Raw genomic sequence first — 21,198 nt, forward strand, 5'->3', positions numbered from 1 at the left:
GAACATTTCACTCTGTGCCTAAGTGGTTACATTAATCTGTAACATTAAATATTAATGGCGGAATCGTTTGTGTAAAGCCGGTTACGCGTTATTTTTGCAAAAAATAGAATATTGTGAAACTCTAGATTATTTGTAACTTTTTAATAATAACGGTAAGAAATACGCGTTAATAATTTTCCTTTATTTTTAGGCTCTTATCCTATGTCTTGCTTTTAAACATGTAAGGGCAATGCCCGTAATGAGATTCGTGAATTTTCCATTGAACGCCATGCTCTCATGGCGCATTTAGTTATGAGTAACTTTTCTTCAATGAGTTTTTTGAGCCATCAAAACAAATAGACGACGCTTTCCTTAATGTGACTTCAAAATAGCTGACTTATATTTTCCGTGACTCAGATTGTCCTTGACGTTAGGCGCCAAATATCATGGGATGACGCTTTACATGTAATGTATTCTTTATTCAGAAATATATTTCGAAAATGGTCGCGGCTAAAAGAGGTCGAGGCGGCGCCCAGAAAAAAAATGCTAATGCTAATGAGGACGTAAGTCAGGTCCAGTCCCAGGCAGAAGCGATTGCATCCATTGAGGAGGAAAATAATGGGGAAGCACAACCAGAAAATCAAGAAGAGATTGCTGGTGAGGAAGCTGTTGAGCAGTTAGAAGGTTCAGATCAGGTGGGAGCTGATGCAGAACAGGAGACCTCTGAGGATGCAAAGCCAGAAGAGCCAAAGGAAGAAAAAGTAGAAACGGGTAAACTTCTAGTTGAGAACCTACCCTCCAGTTATTTGTTTGACTATCAAGACAAACTAAAGGAGTTGTTCTCAAAACATGGAGAAATCAACAGTGTAAAGTGAGTTCTTTTACTTTGTTTTCACATATGTATTTCAATTTTACACAATTGCTAACATTCAAATATCAGTTCTATTTAAATAAAATTGTTATGGAGAATAAATTATGTATCAAGGGTTTTTAGTATAAATACATAATTATCTATTGTTTAACAGTTCTGTATTGTAAATTGCATTCAGAACTTGTAAAGTGGAGTATTAATGAGAGACATTTTCTTTTCTTTTTAGACGTGGTCCGATCATTGTAACTGAATTGACCACAACTCCAACATTATCGGCTATTGTCGAATTCAAAAACAAAGAGTCTCTGGAAAAGGTAAAAGTTTGTTAAATTTTTATTTTAATAGATAACTAGTATTGTGCCCGTGATAGACAAATTTCCTTGATGGGCACTCTAAAGCTAGATTCTTCTAAATTTCCTGTGTTACCCTTATATCAATGAGAATTACTATTTGAATGTTTGAATTAGCTGGTCTCCTACGATTGTGCTTGATTGGGTTCTTTCTTTCATGTTTATAAGTTAAATAACAAAATTTATAATTTTATTGAATGTAGTAGAAGATCAGCCCATTATTCTCTCACAACTTGTTTGTGGTGTGTTATGTTTTTTTAATCATCAAATCATTTAATTTGTATCATATATCCTTACAATTGGAACTGAATAGAAATGTATATTTACATACCATATGCTAAGTAATTATTAATACTGCTATATTTTAAACCCCCATGAATTAAGTTTTGAAATTATATGTAGTTGTCAGGAATAATAATATAATTAATTGAATTTATTTTATTCTCTTGTTAGCTATTTTCATTGTTTAGTGAATTATCTCTACAAATAAATCCACCCAGTATAACTTTATTTATTGAATTTTCCAAACCAGACTTCAATCATACGGATAGTTGATATACACTTTTCCCTTTCAACATTATCATCATTACCAATGGCTATATAGCCCCTTTTGGGCCTCCTCAAGTTTATTTTGCCATTGCAATCTATTTAGTGCTTCTTGCGTCCATATAAATATAAAGTTCTTCATTGTTGCGAATACGCCAAAACTTTCGCCGCAAACAGGTGCAAAAGTTGTTCGAAGAATCTTCCGCTCGATAATAAGGAGATCAGGTTTCAGAACCACAAGTGAGCACGGGCAGTTAGGTAGGTAGTTAGGAGTTTCGTACGTCACAAGCTTGTTATTCTTACTGAGACGTCGCTATTGGAAATATCTACAAAGTCTAAATTCGCAGCAATTTGCTATCATAATGCGTTTACTGTATTAAATGGTGTTGTAGTCATATACTTTGTTTTTTCCATATTTACTAATAGGCCCATAGAGGCTTTTAAAACATTCCGCTATCTGGCTTTCGTTTCTCGTAACTAGATTCTGTCGTCTTCATACCCCAGTAATTGGTAGACTTAAAAACTATAGTCACTTAGACTTCTACTTCGGCGTCCCTAATCCATTTCTTCAATGCTAAGTTGAACATTAGACATGCAAGCGCGTCACCCTGTCTAAGGACATTGTACCTGAATAATACGAGGGAGACGACACTTTGTATCTTAACACAATTAGTAGTATTAGCCATCGTCATTTTAGTCAGCCTTATGAGTTTTACGGGAATATTGAATTCAGTTATTGCCTCGTAAAACATATTAACCGTTAAATAATAGTAATAATTCTGGTGAGGAAAACAACAAATTTGTATTTACGTAGGGTTTCCTTAAATGTACTTCCAAATTGTGATTTGGTTCAATATAATTTAGAACCTTGAAACAACTATGTGTTAATAGAGAAACAATACAGTTTTATAGATGTCAATATTCATATGATGATAAACCATAATTTACGCTTTATGTGCGCAACATAACAATCGTATAGTAGTGTAAATAAATAATTTCGTCTCATGTATATTATAAATATCAATAGGCTGCTATATGCTTTTCGATTTTCTATATTGTAAATTTTTTCAGATATATTACACAGATTTTCATATAACAAATTAAAAAATGTTTTAAGGATATTAACATTGTATCCTACATAGTATGGTTTGTCCATCTCATCAGAAGTGGTAGGGAATGAGTTGATGTTTCTTTGCAGGCACTTACACAAGATGGCTCAGTGATAGAGGGTAATGCCATCTCAGTGGCTATAGAGTCATCAGCTGAGACAGCAGTTCTGGTAGGAGTGCCATATGAGGCCTCTACCGACTATGTAAAACTGCTGTTTAGTCAGTGCGGTGAAGTTGCGCATATACATGAGTTCAGCAAGACAAAGTTCAAAATCTGTAAGTAGTATAAGTGAAATACAATGTCATGTCTCTAATGCCAGGTGTAATGTTGCCAGGTATTAGCAACTTTTGATAGAAAGAAAAAATAATTATGTTTAAAATTAATCAAGACAAAAATATAAACACACTCACTTTTACCATAGTAAAATATAATACAAATACCGGAAAACTTCTTGAGCATTTAACAAGGGAGTAGGGGGAAAATTTGCGCATCGTAGACATAAGCAGGACACAAACGTCCACTGATTTACCAATCACACGATCGACACGTCACTCTCCCGCCGCCGCGTAGCACCCCTGCCGCACCCCAGTGATTCCTAAAAATCGCTTCTGCGCAGACAAGGACATTTGTTCATGTGATGTGATGTTTGCTGGTATCTGTACTTATAAATATTGGTGTGTCAGTGCGTACGAATGTGTTCATGTATGTGTGAGAGAGAGTATGTCTGTCTAGTAGTTACCCTAATTTTCTATATTCTATTTTCGTTTTTGTAGGAAGTCTTAGTTTTTTTTTTAAATTTTAAATTGAGAAATTAAATCATACTGGGGACAAATTCTGTTCCTCAATGAACGTTACGAGAAATGTTAGTTTTATTTGTGTGAGAGATGAATAGTATGGCTTGTTCACCGACTAATAATCATGTAAATACATAAATAATCATGGTTATAAGTATGAATATACAATACTCGTATCAATATGTTAGTTTATGTATTGATGCCATAATTCATCAAGAGATGTGACTAAATGATATTGTAAATTGGACATGATTGACCTTATCAAATCACCGTATTCGCAATATTTTCTATATATCCAATAATATTGTATTGTCAGTGCGCGTGACGTTCCACTCAAAGGAGAGTGTGGAGCGAGCGTTGAAGCTGGATAGGGAGTTGCGGCTTAACGGGTTCCTCGTCACTGTCTCACGCTACCGCGATGATGACGAACAGAAGGCCCACGCTAACGCCAATAAGGTAGGTTTATCGCTGTTCAATGTCCTTTAAATTTATCACAAATGACACCGTCCTATATATCTAACATAGTCTTAAGATCAACATATACAGTGTAAACTCTAGATAACGACACTGAAGGAACTGTACATTTTATGGTGTTATAGAGAGTTGCCGTTAAATGGAAAGAAAAAAACGAATGGATAATCCATGACTCTTACTTATTAATCCTTGTCAACAACAGTCTACACGTGCAAGTAATGTCTATGTATAAATAAAAGAACGAATTTCTTAGAAATCTCGGATGCATGATGCCGACAGTCGAGTTTATTGCGGGCTAGAATAATAAAGCGACAAAAGAACGTACACAGCCGCGAAGTTTTTACTAATTTTAGCAACTTAAAAAGTACTTTATTACTCAGTTGTCGTTATTGAGAGTGGGTGTAATGCTATTTAGAGTGTATTGGATGGAAGACAAGCTAAACCAACCAAAGCCAATTGATTTCGACGCTTTAGGGACTTTGACAGACGACATGGAATTTACGCTGTATTTTATCTTTCTTATTTAACTATTTAATAATAAACTTTTAGTTTTAATCCCAATTATCTTATTAAGTAGATGAACTGGGTCGGTAAGTCATGTTTATGTTTGAGTATCATCGTAGAGCTGTAATATCAGTTGCGAATAGTTTTCGTTTTGTTTGCGTTACTTCTAAAAGTACGACGGACGGAAAGTTTTGAGGACGTCGAGACTTTGACTTGATCAGTCCATTTCGTTCGCGAAGGTCACGCCATGAGCATCTTTAAGTTCTCGTCGCCACGAAATGATGCATTGTCGGCATATGATTGATGAATCAAGCGATGATAAAAAATTTAATTAAACAATACGGTTGTAGGTAGTTCTTTACCGACCCGGCCCCAACTAGTAACTGCCTTGTGTTAAGGTATATTTTAGGGATAAATGTCATATTGTCTTGATAATAACTCCTAGAGGTTGACAATTGTTCTACTATAGACATATGGATATAGGATACATTCATTACAATAAAGTTTCTCTTAATAACGTTAATTAAAAAATTGCCCTCAAAATATAATAAAAATTGTATGTAAAAATCATCTCAGAGCACTTGGATAGCTTATACAAATTGATCCATGTACCAATAATATAGTTACAACTTTAAACAATTATAGGGTAATAAGCGTCAACACGGTGGTCGTAATAACACGAGCAGTAGCAGCGGCACAAGTCCGGCCCCACCCGCCACACGCAATAACTCCTTCCGCTCCAGAGGAGGAGCTGCCCCTTTCAACCCTAGGGGGAACTTTAGAGGTACCAATTTTTATTGATTTCACAATTTATAATACAATTTTAAGCAGCTAATATATTGATTTTTGGTTTTTAATCACGTGTTTAGAATGGTGTGGTAGTAGAGTAAACTTTTTGTCCATGAGATGTCCAACTATTTAATGTTATTTTAGTATGCTTCTAGATTTGTAAAACTTTATTTAAAACTGCGTGAAATATATAATTTTATTATTATTCTACTAGCTTATCCGGCGAACCTCGGAAAAGTCAATGAGCAGATTTATGCTTTTAAAGTTTTTTTGTTCAATTTTTTATTAGCATAGTAAATTAAATTAAGTAAACAATTAAGTATTTTAATGACGTCAAGACATTCTGCCAGAACCACAGACTGCTAGCAAGACATTTGTTTTGTTGAACATAGACAACATTACGTGAGCTGTGCATTAGAATTTTGATATTTATACCATTTGTAACAAATGAACGGCTATACTGATGTGTTTTAATGATATTGTTTTTATTGATAAATATAATATTTTGTTACTTTATTATCATTTCGTTAAATATTATACAAATTGCAGCCGTTCTTGAGTTATAAATGGTGCACTTAACACTACTGTTTTATACGTACAAAAAATTTGTGTTAAAACTAGTTTATGAGTGCAGTGCTACCAAGGGGCAAATTGTATTATATAGCGGGTTTGATATGTATTTTCTACTGTTGTAACTTGTAAATGTTTTAATATGTTTTTTTTTATTTCCCCAGGTGGAGCTCGCGGTCGTGGATTCGCAGGTCGCGGTGGAGCTTACCCGCGCGGCGGTTTCGCCCCCGTCAACTCGTACCTGCCCCCGCAGCCTTACATGGCACGTCCGGTATGTACCCTTGACCGCCATCGTTAATATTTAAAAACACAGAATAAACTCTATGTAGCGTCACTGTATTTGGTTTGCTTCTATAATAGTAAAAATGCGATTGTTTCCATATATCGCTAGATATATATAGATATCTATAGATATTATGAGCAGTCCCTTCAGCGTCGCCATATAGAGTTGACACATAGCAACGTACTTTGAGTTCCTTTTTAAGTAATAATAAAAACAATGTGTCAGGTCTGTATTTCCATATAAAATTAGGGTATACCATTTGATTAACATAAGTTCATATAATAATCATTTATATAAATTATAATTTTCAGTAATTTTTTTTTGCTTATTTTCGCTGCGATTTCAGCCAACACTGATATTTCTAAGCTTTATTTTTTGCAACCATTTCCCATACCTTAGATTTGTGAATTTTCTGTTTATGCATTTTTTGTTATTGCATGTCGCTTTGAAGAGAAATGAGTGCATAGAAACATGAGCAAAGAAATACAGCAAATGTACGGCGAATGCAGGACCTGCTGATTCTTTGCTAATAATTGCTTCTGTGCATTCTTTTCAGAGTTACATGTAGTCTTGTGAAGAATTACCCAGGTATTACCATTTTAATATTAATATATTAATTATATGTAATGCTCCACTCGTGAGACACATCTATATCATATACATCACACTGCATGTTCTAGCCCCCTACCTTTATTTAATTAAAAGAAGAGTTAAAACTCTTAACTTAAAACTATATTAATTCATTTATAACTTAAAACCACTAAGGGTAACTAATATTGCACAGCCTATATAAATTTATATAGATTATTAGATTTCAAATACAATTATCTTAATGCAATGATCGTCTCATTTTTTTTCAATCGAATTAGCGTTAGGTTGCAGTAATGATAGAATATAAAGAATTGGAAAAAAATCGTTAACATTGCAATCTTAAATAAAGTAGGACTACCTAAATAACATCAAACTTAATACGTAAAAATTAAATAAGGCTTGTGTGCAATTCGTTTAGGTTTTAGGTGTTTTCAAAAATTAGGTTTAAAGTTATCGTTAGGTTTTTTTATCTGTAGACAAGTAATAAAATATCTATGTTAATTACGTAATTGGCTTGCCTAAGAGTTGATTGACCACCGCGTGTGATCAGTGATTTCACGGTCATTTTGTATTTATTCAATTATCTTCACTTTCTCCGTAAACAAGAAATATTTGTTAGTTCCTTTTACTGTGTGCTTTGCTGGTTTCCATTTAAATAGTAATTTACGCTTAAATTGTGGAACAAAAACAGTTTTTTTAAATGGGTATTTGGACAATTTAACACCAAAATATCTCCTGAAATGATAATATTGTAATACTTAAACGTCTTAATTCCAATTGATGTTATGAGTTTAGACTACGATAGACCGTAGAACGTAAAAAAAGGATTCGGATATCCATAGAGCCTTAGCCATAATAATATTTTGTTATATTTCAGCAGGGAGCCTTCATGGACGGACAGCGGCCGAACAAGCGACTCCGACAGATGTAATATAGTTGTGTGCGTGAGGACGGACTACAGTGCGTGTGTGTGTGTGTTGACGGATAAATCTAGCCAATTGTATTTACTAAGTACACAGATAAATTTAATTTTATTGTCTTTTGACAGCTAATAAATGATAATATCAATTGTGGTTTTATTTTTTTTCTAAAATTATTGTTTAGAATATGATCGATTTATACCTTGGACATAATTTAAGTAAAACAGAAACTTATTACTTACCTACTAATTCGATAATGACGAAAGCCTAACACTTAGGTAAAAATGTTATGCGTATCCATGCGTATATTTGTGATTTACTTTTTGTCAACAATATGCAAGCATATCGTACACGCAATATTTGAGGCTGTTGCCTTCTCGTTTGCCTATCGATAAAAAACCAACCGTTTGCGTGAGTCCCTGTCACCTAACTCCACTTTTAATATTGTTTGGGATCGCAACGAACGCGGACGGCTTAATAACATAGGTGATAAAATGAATTATAAAGTGCATTTAATTGTTTTTATTTGTTTAAGTTTATCGATTAGTATAAGTGCTTCACGCCGTAACGGAGTAAATTCAAAAAAAGAATCGCGTCCGAAAAAAAATGAAGTTCACGAAGAGTTGATGGACAATTTATTCGTAATCTATGACCCGTCCTTTTTGGCCCTCGTGTGGCCTAAAATAAAGAACGGTGTACACCTGAGTTTAGATAGATATTGTTGGGGTGAACTGAGGGTGCTTTTTAAAGATTACTTGGACGGGCGAGCTTGGGCCTATAAGAGTAAGTATAATTTTTTTTTATGATGTGGTATTGTTGTAACTAATATTAGTTTTAGTTAAAATAAAATTTCCAATAAACCGTCAAATTTTATTTGCAAGAACACTAAGCGACGTTTCTTTATAGACCAAGGATCATTCATGTCGAACAGATATTCTCAAAATATTGATTTTTTATTTCGTCTTAGCAAAATGGTATGTCATAAGCGAATGCAGGCCAGTTAGGGTTGACAGGAATTCATCCTGACAAGAATTTAAATAAATCGCCCGACGATTAATCAACTTTTAAAAACATAGTTTCTAGGAAACTAAATTATCTTAATTAATGTAAATACAATGGATCGAAAGCAAGAGTGTCACGCGCGGACGCCGCTCGCAAGATAGGCTGTCATTGACATTACGTGTACTATTATGAAATAGGAATTAAGTTCTAAAACGATATTCCTGAAAAGGCATTTAGGAAAAAGTTAATAAATTAAATGGGATATGTTCATATTGGTAACTCATACGGAAGTGAAGAATTCTAAAGGAATATATAAAAATATTCTTTCATAACTTTCTTGTAAACGGGTTTACGAAATAATTACCGACTAATGGTGCATAAAGTTTGAATTGATTTGTAAACTGTAGTGTTAGTTCGCGTGTTTGACAAATAATATTACAAAAATCACAATTATTAGGTGCTATCTTTCTCTTTTTCTTACGTATGGCTTTGTAACATGAACCCTAGAGCCTGACCCTTTCGTACAGCCTACCATTTACTATTTGTAAATCCTATAAATGATCACACCAGGTTCGATCCCCGATAGAATAGACTTTCTATGTCCCCATTTATGAAAGAAGACCTCGACGACCAAAAAATTCGACGTCGTGTGTCAGATATAGAAGACTGATCACCTACATTGGAATACATATTACTTACAAAAATATCGTAACTTAGAACGTAACTGTACAAAAACGTATTGAACACAATATATTTGACATACGTATGACTATTTAGCGCATATGTCTCGCTTCTAAATCTTCATTAATTTTCAGCTGCTGATGCCACAGGTCGATATTCAGCGTCATTTTTTAGTGGGAACAAGTTCTGGCTAGGATCTAAAGAACAATGTCGTTTACTGGTAATATTATTATTTATAAGATTAAAATATTTTTAAAATAACATGTATATACAAAACCTGTGGTCCCTTCCCTGTCAGTATTCAAGAAATGGTTGAACTAATATGAAGGCACTTTTGTTATTTTGTTCTGTTCCCTTCCCGATTACGTTTGTTCGGCTGCGCTATGGTCCTACGAAAGTCTAAGGAAGTTGTAAGAAATATAAATAGGGACAAGAAGTACTTATACAGATAAGCACATCTTGTCCCTATGGTACTCCTCTGTCTAACCCGATATCGTCATGTATTTTAAGTTTTACAGTCATGTAATTCACAAGTATTTTTATTTCTGTTTTTTTTAGGTTTGAACGAGGACGCTTAGAAGCTATAAGCGATAATTAATATACAATTAAATATACCAAAATTGAATATAAAATAAAAACATTTTCAGAATGAGGCTTACGAGACTCGAGACGAGAACGAGACGTGGGGAGAGTTCTACAGCGGTGATTATCTGAACACCTTATTAAGGAGAGAGAATCGTTATGGAAATAGTACGTATTTTGCACAAAATACTAGTATAATTTTATTTAAATATGTATCGATTATGTATGCACCGATAAACTTCAAGCTTTTCTTGATCAAAGTCGCAATGGTTGTTTTCAATATGTTTCCTAAACTATATTTATTACAATGTAAGCTAAGTGTAAATCCTAGAGTCAATCCTAGAGTCGACGCTTAAATAAATGACTAAAGAATGTTTCTCTCTATATGAGCTCGTACGGTGAAGGTATTTCGGGCATGTCTTTTCTCGTATTTAGAAAGAATATTTAAAAAAAGCAATCAAGAAGTTTGAGCCACTTGTAAGTACAAATTAATTTTAGATCATCAGGATTGGCACGCTCTAGTGGAACGTGACGAATTGATGAAACGGGTCGTGAAGGCAGACAATTCTCCTCCATTTACTTTGGAATACAGCACTCTACGAGTCGAGTTAAATTTAACTAAATTCTCAATGGCAAAGGTACATTATTTCACAATTTTATAAGCGTAATTAATTTTTATGTTTTGCGTGTTATATGGCATATTTGTAACCAGTTAATAATTAGTGTTATAAAGTTAGATCAGGTTAAATAAGTGAACAAAAATAGAGCAATTATAATTCCTTCGCTGGTTTAAATTAACAAAAGCAGTATTTGAATGACCTTAGCGTAAACATAACTCTTGAATATTTTTTTAAATATTTCAGTCGTATGATGTTACACTGGGCGTGTGCCTCCCGCGATCATGTACAGCTGAAGACGTCGTATCCATTATTAACTTTTCGATAATGCTCAACGATCATTTAAAATCGAACAACTCACTTAGCAGATCCGTCAAGGTGACATCCATCAGACAAACACCAGGATATGATATAAAGGAGGATGTGGTCGCGGTTCTAACGATTTTAATAACTTTCATATTTGTTTTGCTAGCTTTTGTAGCCACTCTAGTTGACCTAGAAATATTCGCCGTCGAACATAAAACCCTTAACTTGGAAACCAATAAATTAAAAGAAAGAAAATTCGAATCGCGGCCTGTTGTAGTAGATGCTGTAATGAAGAACTCCTATAACATAAGTACATTGAAATTGAGTGATCTGAAAATGCCTCCTTCGATTACGCTGGGCGTAGTGCCAATGGAGGGAACGGGGAATTGTACACGCTGTGGGAAATACAAAAAACAGTGCGCAATCTCAAGACAATTCGAGAGCCTGCCGCCTTGTCCGAGAGTGAAGTACAATTCTTGTGCGAGTTTAACTACGGAGTATAAGAAGAAAAATGGTTACTTAAAGAGTTTACTGCTCAGCTTCTCCCTGAAACATAGCTGGATGAGAATATTCAATACAAATATGGCGAATAAGGATTTGTCTGTGATACATGCCGTCAAAATTATCGCCACTTTGTGGGTAATTTTTATAAATGTTGCGGTTACAGTTAGTTACATTTCAGGTGAGTCGCTACGAAGATCATGCATCTAGATCATACCTAACTTCGTTGTAATTATTAATAAATAAAACCCTTAAAATGAAAAAGCTCACGCAGTCGAGTGAAGATTTTTATTTATTTTAAATAATATATAAATGCACTTTATTTATAACATAATATGGTTGTTGCATTTTTATAAATTGAATCAAATCAGGCATAATTAGCAATTAATTACATAATATTTATCCATTTAGCTTTCATGACATTTTGTTTTCAGAAAGCGGTGATATAAATAATAATAATACAATGTACAATATATTAACAACTGGAACTCTCGCTTTTGACACATTATTTTTCGTAAGGTATGTTTTCGAAAATAATAGTTTTGTCTTGTCTCTGATGTTAATTTAAAATGAAAGTAATAATTTTTTTAAAATATGGAATTAGACTTGTCTATTGTCGATGTACAATATTGATATATTAATTAGTATAATGGGTATTCCAGCGGTATATTCAGCGCGCATCATTTTTTCTATCTGAAAGGAAGATACTCCGTAAAACAGCTGGTTGCATGTGGCGGACCTTGCGGTCAAGCCTCACAGGTCATTTGCTTCATCACAAATCGAATAATACGGTAAATATTCCTTTAATAAGGAAATAATTGGTTTTCTTATTATTTTGTAATTCATGAACCTTTTAGTTCTTAGTCTTATTTTATTTTTATTACTATTGTAATTGTATAATTCTTTCAGTGTTACTAGTAATTTTATTTTTGTTGACTTGTTTATGTACTTCTTGAACTTAATCCTAAGTATTTATTAGTTATTTTCCTTACCCTAGGAAGCCTGCCTGCCTGCTTGTAACACTTTTTGAAAAATATCAATTATTTTAGCCTTTTACTCCAAATATATAATCAACAACATTGCATTATTTACCTAAAACCAAACGCCAATCCTTTTGATAGTAAAACATAAAATTTCAATTGTTTGCCTTGTACGCAAACAATTCAAATTTTGTGACTATTTTATTGCTTCCAGGTTACTACCGCCGTACATTTATACTATCTTTCTATCGACTGCGTTAGGGCGGGTATCTGAGGAAAGTGCGACACTGTCTTTCCTTTACAGCGATTCTCGCAATTGCCATAAATTCTGGTGGAGAAACCTTCTCTATATCAGCAACTACTATCCAATTGAAGAACAGGTACATCGATTCGTTTTTTTTAATGACGGTAACAGAAAAAAACTTTTTTGTTTTGTTGGAAGGACTGCTTTTAGGGAGATTTAAAATGTAATAGAAATAAGCAAAATAAGGTATGATTTTTAAAAATATCAGCCTATATGTCCTACTTTGAAATTTGTAATAGACGCCTCTAGACATGTCTGTATGAACGACAGAATATAACTGTGTCCCATGTGAACTCTTTAAACATTTCAGTGTATGCAAATATCGTGGTACCTGTCGACTGAAGGCCAGCTTCACATAATTGGTGCATTTGTATGTTTCTTACTAACTACGCAGAAGAAGCGCTGGTTTGCATTCACTGCCGTACTTCTGTTATGCATCCCCACTGGCTTCGATGTATTTACTGCCTTCAGCGAAGCTGGTCACAGGTAATAGATAATGAATATAAATTTAAGAAAAAAATGAGATGAAAGATTGATGACAGATAATAATAAATGAACATTATGAATTTGAACTGAACTTCTTGTCCTCGATTACAAAGGGCTTATTTTAAATAACTGAATAATATTAGGACAAAATAAAAGTACCGACGAGCATGCGTGGTGAATGTCATGAAAGTGGAGTTTGTCAGGACCGTAGCAAGTGTAGATCCGTGGTCTCAGCCTACCCCTTTAGGAATAAAAGCATAATATAAATAAAAATAAAATTTTATTACTTGTAAATGTATAGTGAATTATATTTATTTTGTAGGTTTTCAGACGTATTTATGGCGTACGATGTAATTATTATAAGCCCGTGGTCACACGTAACCCCTTACATCCTTGGAGTACTGACTGGTTGGCTTGTCTATAGGATCGATGGACTTTTGACTGTTACGAAGGTATACATTTCATCTTAATAGTATAAACAACTACTTATATGAATATGTCGTTTGAGCAAAACTTGGATAATAATACTTCACACAAACTGTTTAAGACAATGGCGTAGTTAATTATCATTTAATTGAATTTATTTATCAATAATCCATATGCAAAAATCTATTTAATAGCCGATTTAAGCCAAAATAATTTTAGAAAAGGTCTAAATAGACTTAAGTGATATTTTTTGTTTGGTATTTGTGAATTTTTCAACTTTCACTTTTTTAGATTAGTTTTTACTACTTTATTCAGATTCATGTAATGTATAGGTTTCTTCATCCTGTTTGTGGGTATCCTCAATCCTGGGCGCACTAGGGTCGTGTGTGGCATCAGGAGTAGGAGCTGGCTGGCTTACAGCCTGGCTTCATCTTGTTTGGCCTGCTGCTTGGATCTGGCCGGCTTTGGTGTGTTCTACCAAGTTTGCATGTAAGTATTATTACAAAAAAGAATCAGATAAACTGTCTTTCCAACAACTTAGACAGCCATTTTTGCAAAGACGTCTTATTCAAAAATATTAACTCACAAATTAACTTGGAACAGTGTTATGTTAAGTTTATAACAAAAATATAAAAACCATAGATAAAAGAAGACTAAAAATTAAGATGGAATTAAAAAAGGTTATTTATTTTCAGACAAGACCCGTGAGCTGTTAAACAGTTCGTTAGTGGCAGGTGTAAGCCGACTGTGTTATTGTTCATTGTTGCTTCACGGACCTGTATCGCGATATCTATTGCTCAGTCTTGATGCTGCAATCTGCTCAAACTGCATTTGTCTTGTAAGTAAAACTAATTTGGATCTTCCTATTTGCGTTGAGAAACTAATTCGAGGACCTCATATATCATGTTTTTCATTGTATGGCAATGAGGCTGATAAGATTTTAATATTACGAGAACTTAGAAGCTGGGTTGTTATTTTGAGTACAGTAAGTACATTTGAATTGGCTTAAATTGGATAAAGTATCGTTCATAAGATAAGATAAATGTGAAACTTAATTTCCTATTCGTGTTAAAACTTATGTATAAAGGTTAACAGGGCACAGTTAATAATTCCAGTTTTTTTTTCAGTGGTGTTACTTCGTTGGTATCCTCGTAGTAACTTTAGTTGCAGCGCTGGTTATCTCTATTTTGGTGGAAATGCCAACTTGCGCCTTCCTCAGAAGACTAGCGGACCTTGCTAACCGGTAATATAAAACTTTAAAAAAAGAGGTTTTCATAGTTCATCGTAAAGTTCATGTTTTATATGTACGAATATTGTCGTAAGGCTAAGTCGATAAACCTTCTCAAGCCTTCTTTCAGATCTAGGCCTTGTTTAGATAAGTTAATAAATCAATGAATAATAAAAGTATATTGTGTTTTATTATAAAAATATTACAAAAATCCTAAACTAAATTATATTTACATCGTATTTACATAACTTAATCTATTTACATTTTTGGAACTTAGTGTTTACATTACAATCACTAAGACAAACTTAAACATAGATTAACTTTTGACATGTTCGGCACATAATTCTTGCTCGTCTGCGTTTCAGTTAGCAATACGATTAGTCCCACATATTACAACAATATGCATCCATAAAACAATAATGTATACAAAAATGTGATCAAATATTATACGGTCACATTCTGACAATTTTTGAAAAACAACAACAATTTTTGTTGTCTTTTGAGCAATAATAAATAAAATACGCAATATTCAAATCCATTGACAAATTTACGCGCCAAATAACTATCTATTATGATAACTGTCAGATGAATTTCAGAAACGTAATATATCTGTTGTACTTAACAATAATTAATAGAGTATTAAGAGAAAACACTCAAACATCTGCGAAGTCCGTGCAAACCAGTGACTAATTTCTACGCCAGCAAACACGACCATTCATTTAATAATAAAAATGGATATTATAATGCCATTGCAAATTCATACTTTTGGTTTGAATTATATTTTTGAATTAATAGATTTAAACAAACTGAAAGCTGTATTTTTCTTAGTTTAATTTTGGACAATGTTTTTAAACATTTCTCAGCTTCGAAATGGTGAATAGCAACTTAATAGCAATTTGAGTTTATCAAGTTATTCTGACTATCGTAAACTTGACCACAATAATTTTCTATTGATACGGTTTCATGTGACTGCGACTTTAAAAATATCGTGTTTGCGCCTTTTAAACCTAGAGAGCTAAATCTGACAAAATGTAAAAAGCTAATTTCTTGCACATCAACATTCGTTGGTAATTTTTCTCTATATTATAAATAAGTTTTAAACCCGATGCGGTTTCTTCTGTGGTGCAACTATTTTGAGCATTGTGACGATGGGTGCTTCAAAAGCTACGGAGATCACGAACGCGAGGAAATAGGATATCACAGTAAGACCCAAGAAAAGAACGAACTGGAAAAAAACAATGGGTTTATTAAACTTAACTTGGATAGTCCGTAATCTACTTTCTTTTGATAATAATTCATGTTAAAGGTTTATTTACGTAGCTCAATAAACACAGCAGTAGAAAATAGCAAAAAAAAATTGCCGGTCCGTTCATAACATGAAGTGGATATTTCTGCATTGTAACATTGTTCTAGGCAAGGCTGATTGACCTGTGTCTACCAAAAAAAATATTGAGGAAATGATTCAGGGAACACAATGAAGTCTGTTGGTTATGGGAAGTACTAATAATTTATTCAAGATAATAAATAAATACTTACAACAAGCATCTCTCCAAGATGTATCGGATGTGTGAGATACATGGCGACCACTCGTAGCACAACGGGATGTACCAAGTACGCGCAGTATGTTACGCGGGAAAACGGATACAGTACCGGCGCTGACAGCAACGGACGCACCCATCCTGCTCACACGTATAAACATAAGTATAACAGTAAAATATATAAATATATGTTGACACGGTTAAGTTGTACAAATAAGCTCTCTCAAGATATTGATTGTTCTAATTAAATTGTTTGATATTAATTTGGCCGTGCCGTGGTCCAAAAATCTTTAGCCGGTTAAGTTTCTTGCTATAATGATTATTTATCGCATATTTATCGAAATGTGTATCGTAAGACACAATCTAGATTATTCAGTAACTAAAACAGGTTTCGTTTATATAAGAATGGCAAAGACTAAAAGCCTCCTAACTCGGAAAAACGGATGCCAAATGATCTGTGGACTGACCATTGCGGTTATAAACGGAGACAACTTGTAAACAAATCCAAAGTTACCTCCGTGACCAGTGGAACAGGCAATAATGATCCATCCTATACAGGCAGCCCACAAAGAGTGCGATAAGGCGCTGTATACTGCTGCACTTCCCACGCTCAACTCAGTCCGGTAGAGGCCGAAGATCAGGAATAGAAGGGTTCCAGTACATACTACCCAACCTACGATTGCCCAAATCTGCAATAGGACATATAATTAGTCATATTTGACCACACAATAGAGCACGATCACAATTTCACTTATTTATAAACATTAGAACAAATTTAATTATTCTGCTGTTAATTATTATTATACAATTTGAAATAAGAGGTAAAACAGTGTAATGAGAGAGCAAAAGTTTTTGAAACAGTTGTCGGCACGTAATTGTAAGTTTTTTCAAGTACGTTTACGTACCGTACGTTGTACGGCTTTTGTATACATTTTCTTAATATACATTTATTTATTAATTTATACACTGAACGTTATCTACGTTGAGAGAAATGCCTTAAGTAAAAAAAACAGTGGCGTGTGAGGCACAGAACGGTTATCACCTACTTGCTAGGTGTATGCATCTAGGTGTTTTAGAGTCATTTAAATTGAGTAATATTAATTATTAATTATAATTTTGATTTGCTTAATATAAAAAATGTATATAAAACATACCCTACTCATCCTAATCTTCAAATTAGTCTTAAATAGGATCCAACCAGTCGCCATGCCCACTAGGTAAGGTCCCAGTCTTGTCCATGGTTTGTCATAGATTTTGTCGAACTGTGTAAACGGATCTTCGCTATTGGGAATGTGTTGACTTGTCCAAGAAACATATCCGGTCGTAAAGAGTGACGATAGGAAGAAAAAGCCCGTCAGGATCAATGATAGTTTGAATTGGCTGAAAAACGTATGTTGAATCAGTAAAATATCTTTATGAGAGAAACTTATTAATATATAAACAGTTATATTGACCAGTTAAGTTGACGTGTCGAGCATACAAATAACTCAGTCTTTGTGTTTTTTGGTCCTTACCTCGTTGCTAAGATGAGTAAAATAGCGCTGACTGCGTAGAATTGTGTGTCGTCAGATAGGTACCAACTCCATAACATACACTAGAAGATAAATCTAATATTATACAAAAAATCGTATGTTTAATATGTAATGAGGTGACTTTGTTTACTAACAATCTGTAATCTACTGATGATCAAAAAAATAAAGTGAAAAAGTAAAGGTAGGGTTTGGGAATCAAAAATAGTTGAACTCTATGTTAATATTCAGTCAGATCAGTCTTCTATAAGAATTCTATAAATTTATATTAATGAAACCACCAGTGCGTTCTAAGATGGCGTTTATGCAAAAATCTGACGCAAACATTTTGTAGACGCTTTTGACATTAGACTTAGAAATGGAAGTCTATATAAGATAAGATGGTAAGATTGATTCAACAACCATACAATTCATGGCATGACTGAAGGGATGGAATAGATGGAATGGATTGGAAAGATTTTTACCATTTGGTCAACCGGAAAGAGTGTGTTTATATAGAGAAGGTTTCTCCACCAATATTTTGGGCAAGTTTCGTGGTCCATCGCTGGTGGGTCAAATACAGCATTATGTGCGAACCACTTCATTGTTACTTCTACCACACCAAGCATGAACAGGTATGGAGCTGTCAATCTGTAGAAATATAGGGTCGGATATTAAATATAGATTAAATAATACAAGAAAAACTTAAAAAAAAATAATTACGAGAAAGTAACGGCTGACGTTTTAAAAACAATATTACTAACCTTGCGAATCTGTATCCCATGAGTCCAAGGAATTGAAGTACCCCAGCGGTGAACTTGCGTCTACCTTTAGTTAGCCTTTCCAATTTTCCCTTCGCATTAGTTCGAAAGTACAGGAATGACACCAGCATACCACTGTAATTATAACCAACAACTATTTTAATGCCACGGTCCCAAGACTGATGACAAACTGATTGAAATATCTTGGTACTAAATTAAAAGAAAATTTATGTCCGTAAATAACTGTCACTATAGTTTGTGGCTTCGAGAGCTGTGGCTTGAAAAACTAAGAAAATCTCTGGGTACAACTACGACATACATTGTTGTCTAGTACTACGTACTTACTTGTCGCGTTATAATTCAAACTGACCACAAAACATTTAAAAGATGAATTTATTATGATTTAGATATTATCGATATAGCAAGCATTGTTTAGGATTTTTTCTGGTAAAAGAAATAACAAGCAGATCAACCCAAAATGTCCTTACCATAGGTGATTTAGTAGAAACACAGTCTACTACTAAAAAAAGCTTCAGCAATAATGAGATTTATTGAACAAGTAAAGAAGCATAAACGAACTATGTTACCTTTGTCTAACTTACCCGATAAATGTAACTTAATAGGATGTTATAAATACCCGAGACAGAAGAATGTGTCAACGCTGTAAACTGCGCTAATAATGAGCTGGAACCAGAAGCTTTTTTCAAGTATAGCTCTGAGGGCCGTGTTGTCTGCATACTGTAAGGTTGTATTTATCAGTACAATATAAGTTAAGATCTCGTAGAAATTTTTTTTTAGTAGCGATTTGTATAATTTTACGCACCAATCAAGTTCCAATAGCGTTTCGATGAAGCTTAAATAGACCTTGTCTTTTGTTAAAATAGCTTTTACACATTAAGAAAAACACTTTTTGAACGGATTAAAGCTATTTATTATTATTTAAAAGTTGAGCAAATTTTAAGTTTACGTGAATTTTATGAGAATACCAAATAGGCGACAAATAGTTAACTATACTATAAAAGGAATTAATTCGTGTCTCACCTTAAAAACTACAATGCAGGTGTGTCCAAATATAACCCAGACCATGGAGAGCGAGCGTAGACCATGGACAACAGGCACAGTATCAGCACCGACTGACTGGTCGAAGATTTGCAGAATGTTGGCCTTCATGGAGAATGACAACAGCAGTTCTGACCATACACCTGAGGATGGTGAGGTTTTATTTATTCGTCTGTGATACGTCTATTTGTACGTTAGTTCATAAATTACGTGTTCAACAAGTTGGTCAAAACTTAAAACGTAATAAGACGTGCAAACGGCACAGTTTATCTTAAAGGATTTTATTTACTTGTCAAGCATATAATGTACTTTTGAATATAAGTGACATAAGTGATACAGGCGATATAATGTATTAGATAAAAATAAATCAGAGTTTTGTATCCAACATTTCCAGAGATATTTAGCCCATTTTTACATTAGGCCACGAAAAAATTTACAAATCTTTTTCATTCCGACTGGTCATAATTTCCACTAGTACTAGTTTTTATCTGGGAATTTAAGTTATATGTGCATTATTTAAGTCTGCATCACTATATTTTTAAATGTTTAAATATATCCAACTATTGAATTTTAATTCATAAACAAAAGTCACTTACTGAGCTTAAGTTCTTCATCGGTAGACGCAGTTTCTCCTGTGAGACGTTCCTCGGAGTTATTAGTGTTTATCGTAATGTTGTTGTTTACGTTGTACATCGATTTTCCTGCATCAAACATATATTATGAATAATAAACAAATAAGAGCTAAACACCTTGCCGTTAGTTATTATTAACATTAATTAAAATTAAATCAAATATAGTTTCATATTTAAAGAGATAATAATAATAATAAGACTTCCTCCATGAAGTGAAACATTGAATACTTTAAAAAAATATTTAAAGATTAACTCGCCATAACCTTTTTTTATTTTAAAGGGTGATTAAAACCTCCGCAGCGTACAGCTGGTGTATCGTCAGTGCTACGTCTTGAGACTTTCAAGAAAACACGCACTCTTTTATGTCTATGTACGAGTATTTGCTGTGATGTGTTATAATAATGATTATTATTATTGCTATAGTTAACATTAACCCTTACTTAGACTTTGTAACTTGAAAACTAATTTTAGAAATATTTTTTTGGTATAAAATCTGTTTCAAAAATTGTTTTTCTGCAGTGTTTTCAAGCCTATTGAAGACAGCATATTTACAGAATAATAGTGGCTCACCTTTAGATACGGTTATGGCATCAAGCGGGTGTAAATGTGCGCCTGTTTCGACGGACATATTTTCGACGCGACGCCTCCGCGCGCGAACCTCACGGGAGAGGATCTCATCGTAAATGGTAGCGGATATAAGTAGAACTCCTACTAAGCAGCATACACCTCTGCAATTCCAATAGTAACGTTAGGTATATTATGAAAAATTACGTAATATTAAACACTGAATTGCATAATGTTTATGC

The 21,198-nt window shown here is 33.7% G+C and overlaps 3 protein-coding genes across 6 annotated transcripts in view; 2 read left to right on the forward strand and 1 right to left on the reverse strand.

Annotated features, from left to right (window-relative positions):
• Positions 1-26: 26 nt before the first annotated feature.
• On the forward strand, positions 27-7,929 carry LOC123707729. 4 transcript variants are annotated; one of them, XM_045658046.1, is made up of 9 exons: positions 27-152; positions 465-850; positions 1,077-1,164; positions 2,945-3,131; positions 3,967-4,106; positions 5,274-5,412; positions 6,152-6,258; positions 6,827-6,858; positions 7,739-7,929. In XM_045658046.1, the coding sequence occupies exons 2-8, from the start codon at positions 480-482 to the stop codon at positions 6,836-6,838; spliced, it is 1,044 nt and encodes a 347-aa protein (XP_045514002.1). In that variant the 5' UTR covers positions 27-152; positions 465-479; the 3' UTR covers positions 6,839-6,858; positions 7,739-7,929. The 4 variants fall into 4 exon arrangements, with proteins under 4 accessions (XP_045514002.1, XP_045514011.1, XP_045513982.1 ...); XM_045658055.1 differs by having other exon boundaries at positions 7,742-7,929; XM_045658026.1 differs by lacking the exon at positions 6,827-6,858.
• A 141-nt stretch (positions 7,930-8,070) lies between these two features.
• LOC123720604 (O-acyltransferase like protein-like) lies at positions 8,071-15,024 on the forward strand. Its single transcript, XM_045677291.1, has 15 exons — positions 8,071-8,084; positions 8,317-8,564; positions 9,599-9,684; positions 10,112-10,166; positions 10,545-10,678; positions 10,910-11,041; positions 11,387-11,658; positions 11,909-11,989; positions 12,133-12,261; positions 12,665-12,830; positions 13,065-13,240; positions 13,563-13,692; positions 13,999-14,155; positions 14,362-14,504; positions 14,794-15,024. The coding sequence occupies exons 1-15, from the start codon at positions 8,071-8,073 to the stop codon at positions 14,911-14,913; spliced, it is 2,043 nt and encodes a 680-aa protein (XP_045533247.1). The 3' UTR covers positions 14,914-15,024.
• Positions 15,025-15,150: 126 nt separating this feature from the next.
• LOC123715261 (nose resistant to fluoxetine protein 6-like) overlaps positions 15,151-21,198 on the reverse strand; it is a 33,113-nt gene continuing 27,065 nt past the window's right edge. Inside the window, exons 5-15 of the mRNA XM_045670214.1 lie at positions 20,963-21,120; positions 20,357-20,461; positions 19,743-19,903; positions 19,339-19,439; positions 18,705-18,836; positions 18,426-18,591; positions 17,947-18,026; positions 17,587-17,812; positions 16,947-17,121; positions 16,431-16,573; positions 15,151-16,119 (exon numbers count right to left, since the gene is read on the reverse strand). Coding sequence (XP_045526170.1) covers positions 15,991-16,119; positions 16,431-16,573; positions 16,947-17,121; positions 17,587-17,812; positions 17,947-18,026; positions 18,426-18,591; positions 18,705-18,836; positions 19,339-19,439; positions 19,743-19,903; positions 20,357-20,461; positions 20,963-21,120 — 1,576 coding nt within the window. The 3' untranslated portion in view covers positions 15,151-15,990. The remainder of the gene's footprint in view (positions 16,120-16,430; positions 16,574-16,946; positions 17,122-17,586; positions 17,813-17,946; positions 18,027-18,425; positions 18,592-18,704; positions 18,837-19,338; positions 19,440-19,742; positions 19,904-20,356; positions 20,462-20,962; positions 21,121-21,198) is intronic.

This window comes from Pieris brassicae, chromosome 1, assembly GCF_905147105.1.
Source record: "Pieris brassicae chromosome 1, ilPieBrab1.1, whole genome shotgun sequence".
In the NCBI taxonomy this organism is placed as follows: Eukaryota; Metazoa; Arthropoda; class Insecta; order Lepidoptera; family Pieridae; genus Pieris; species Pieris brassicae.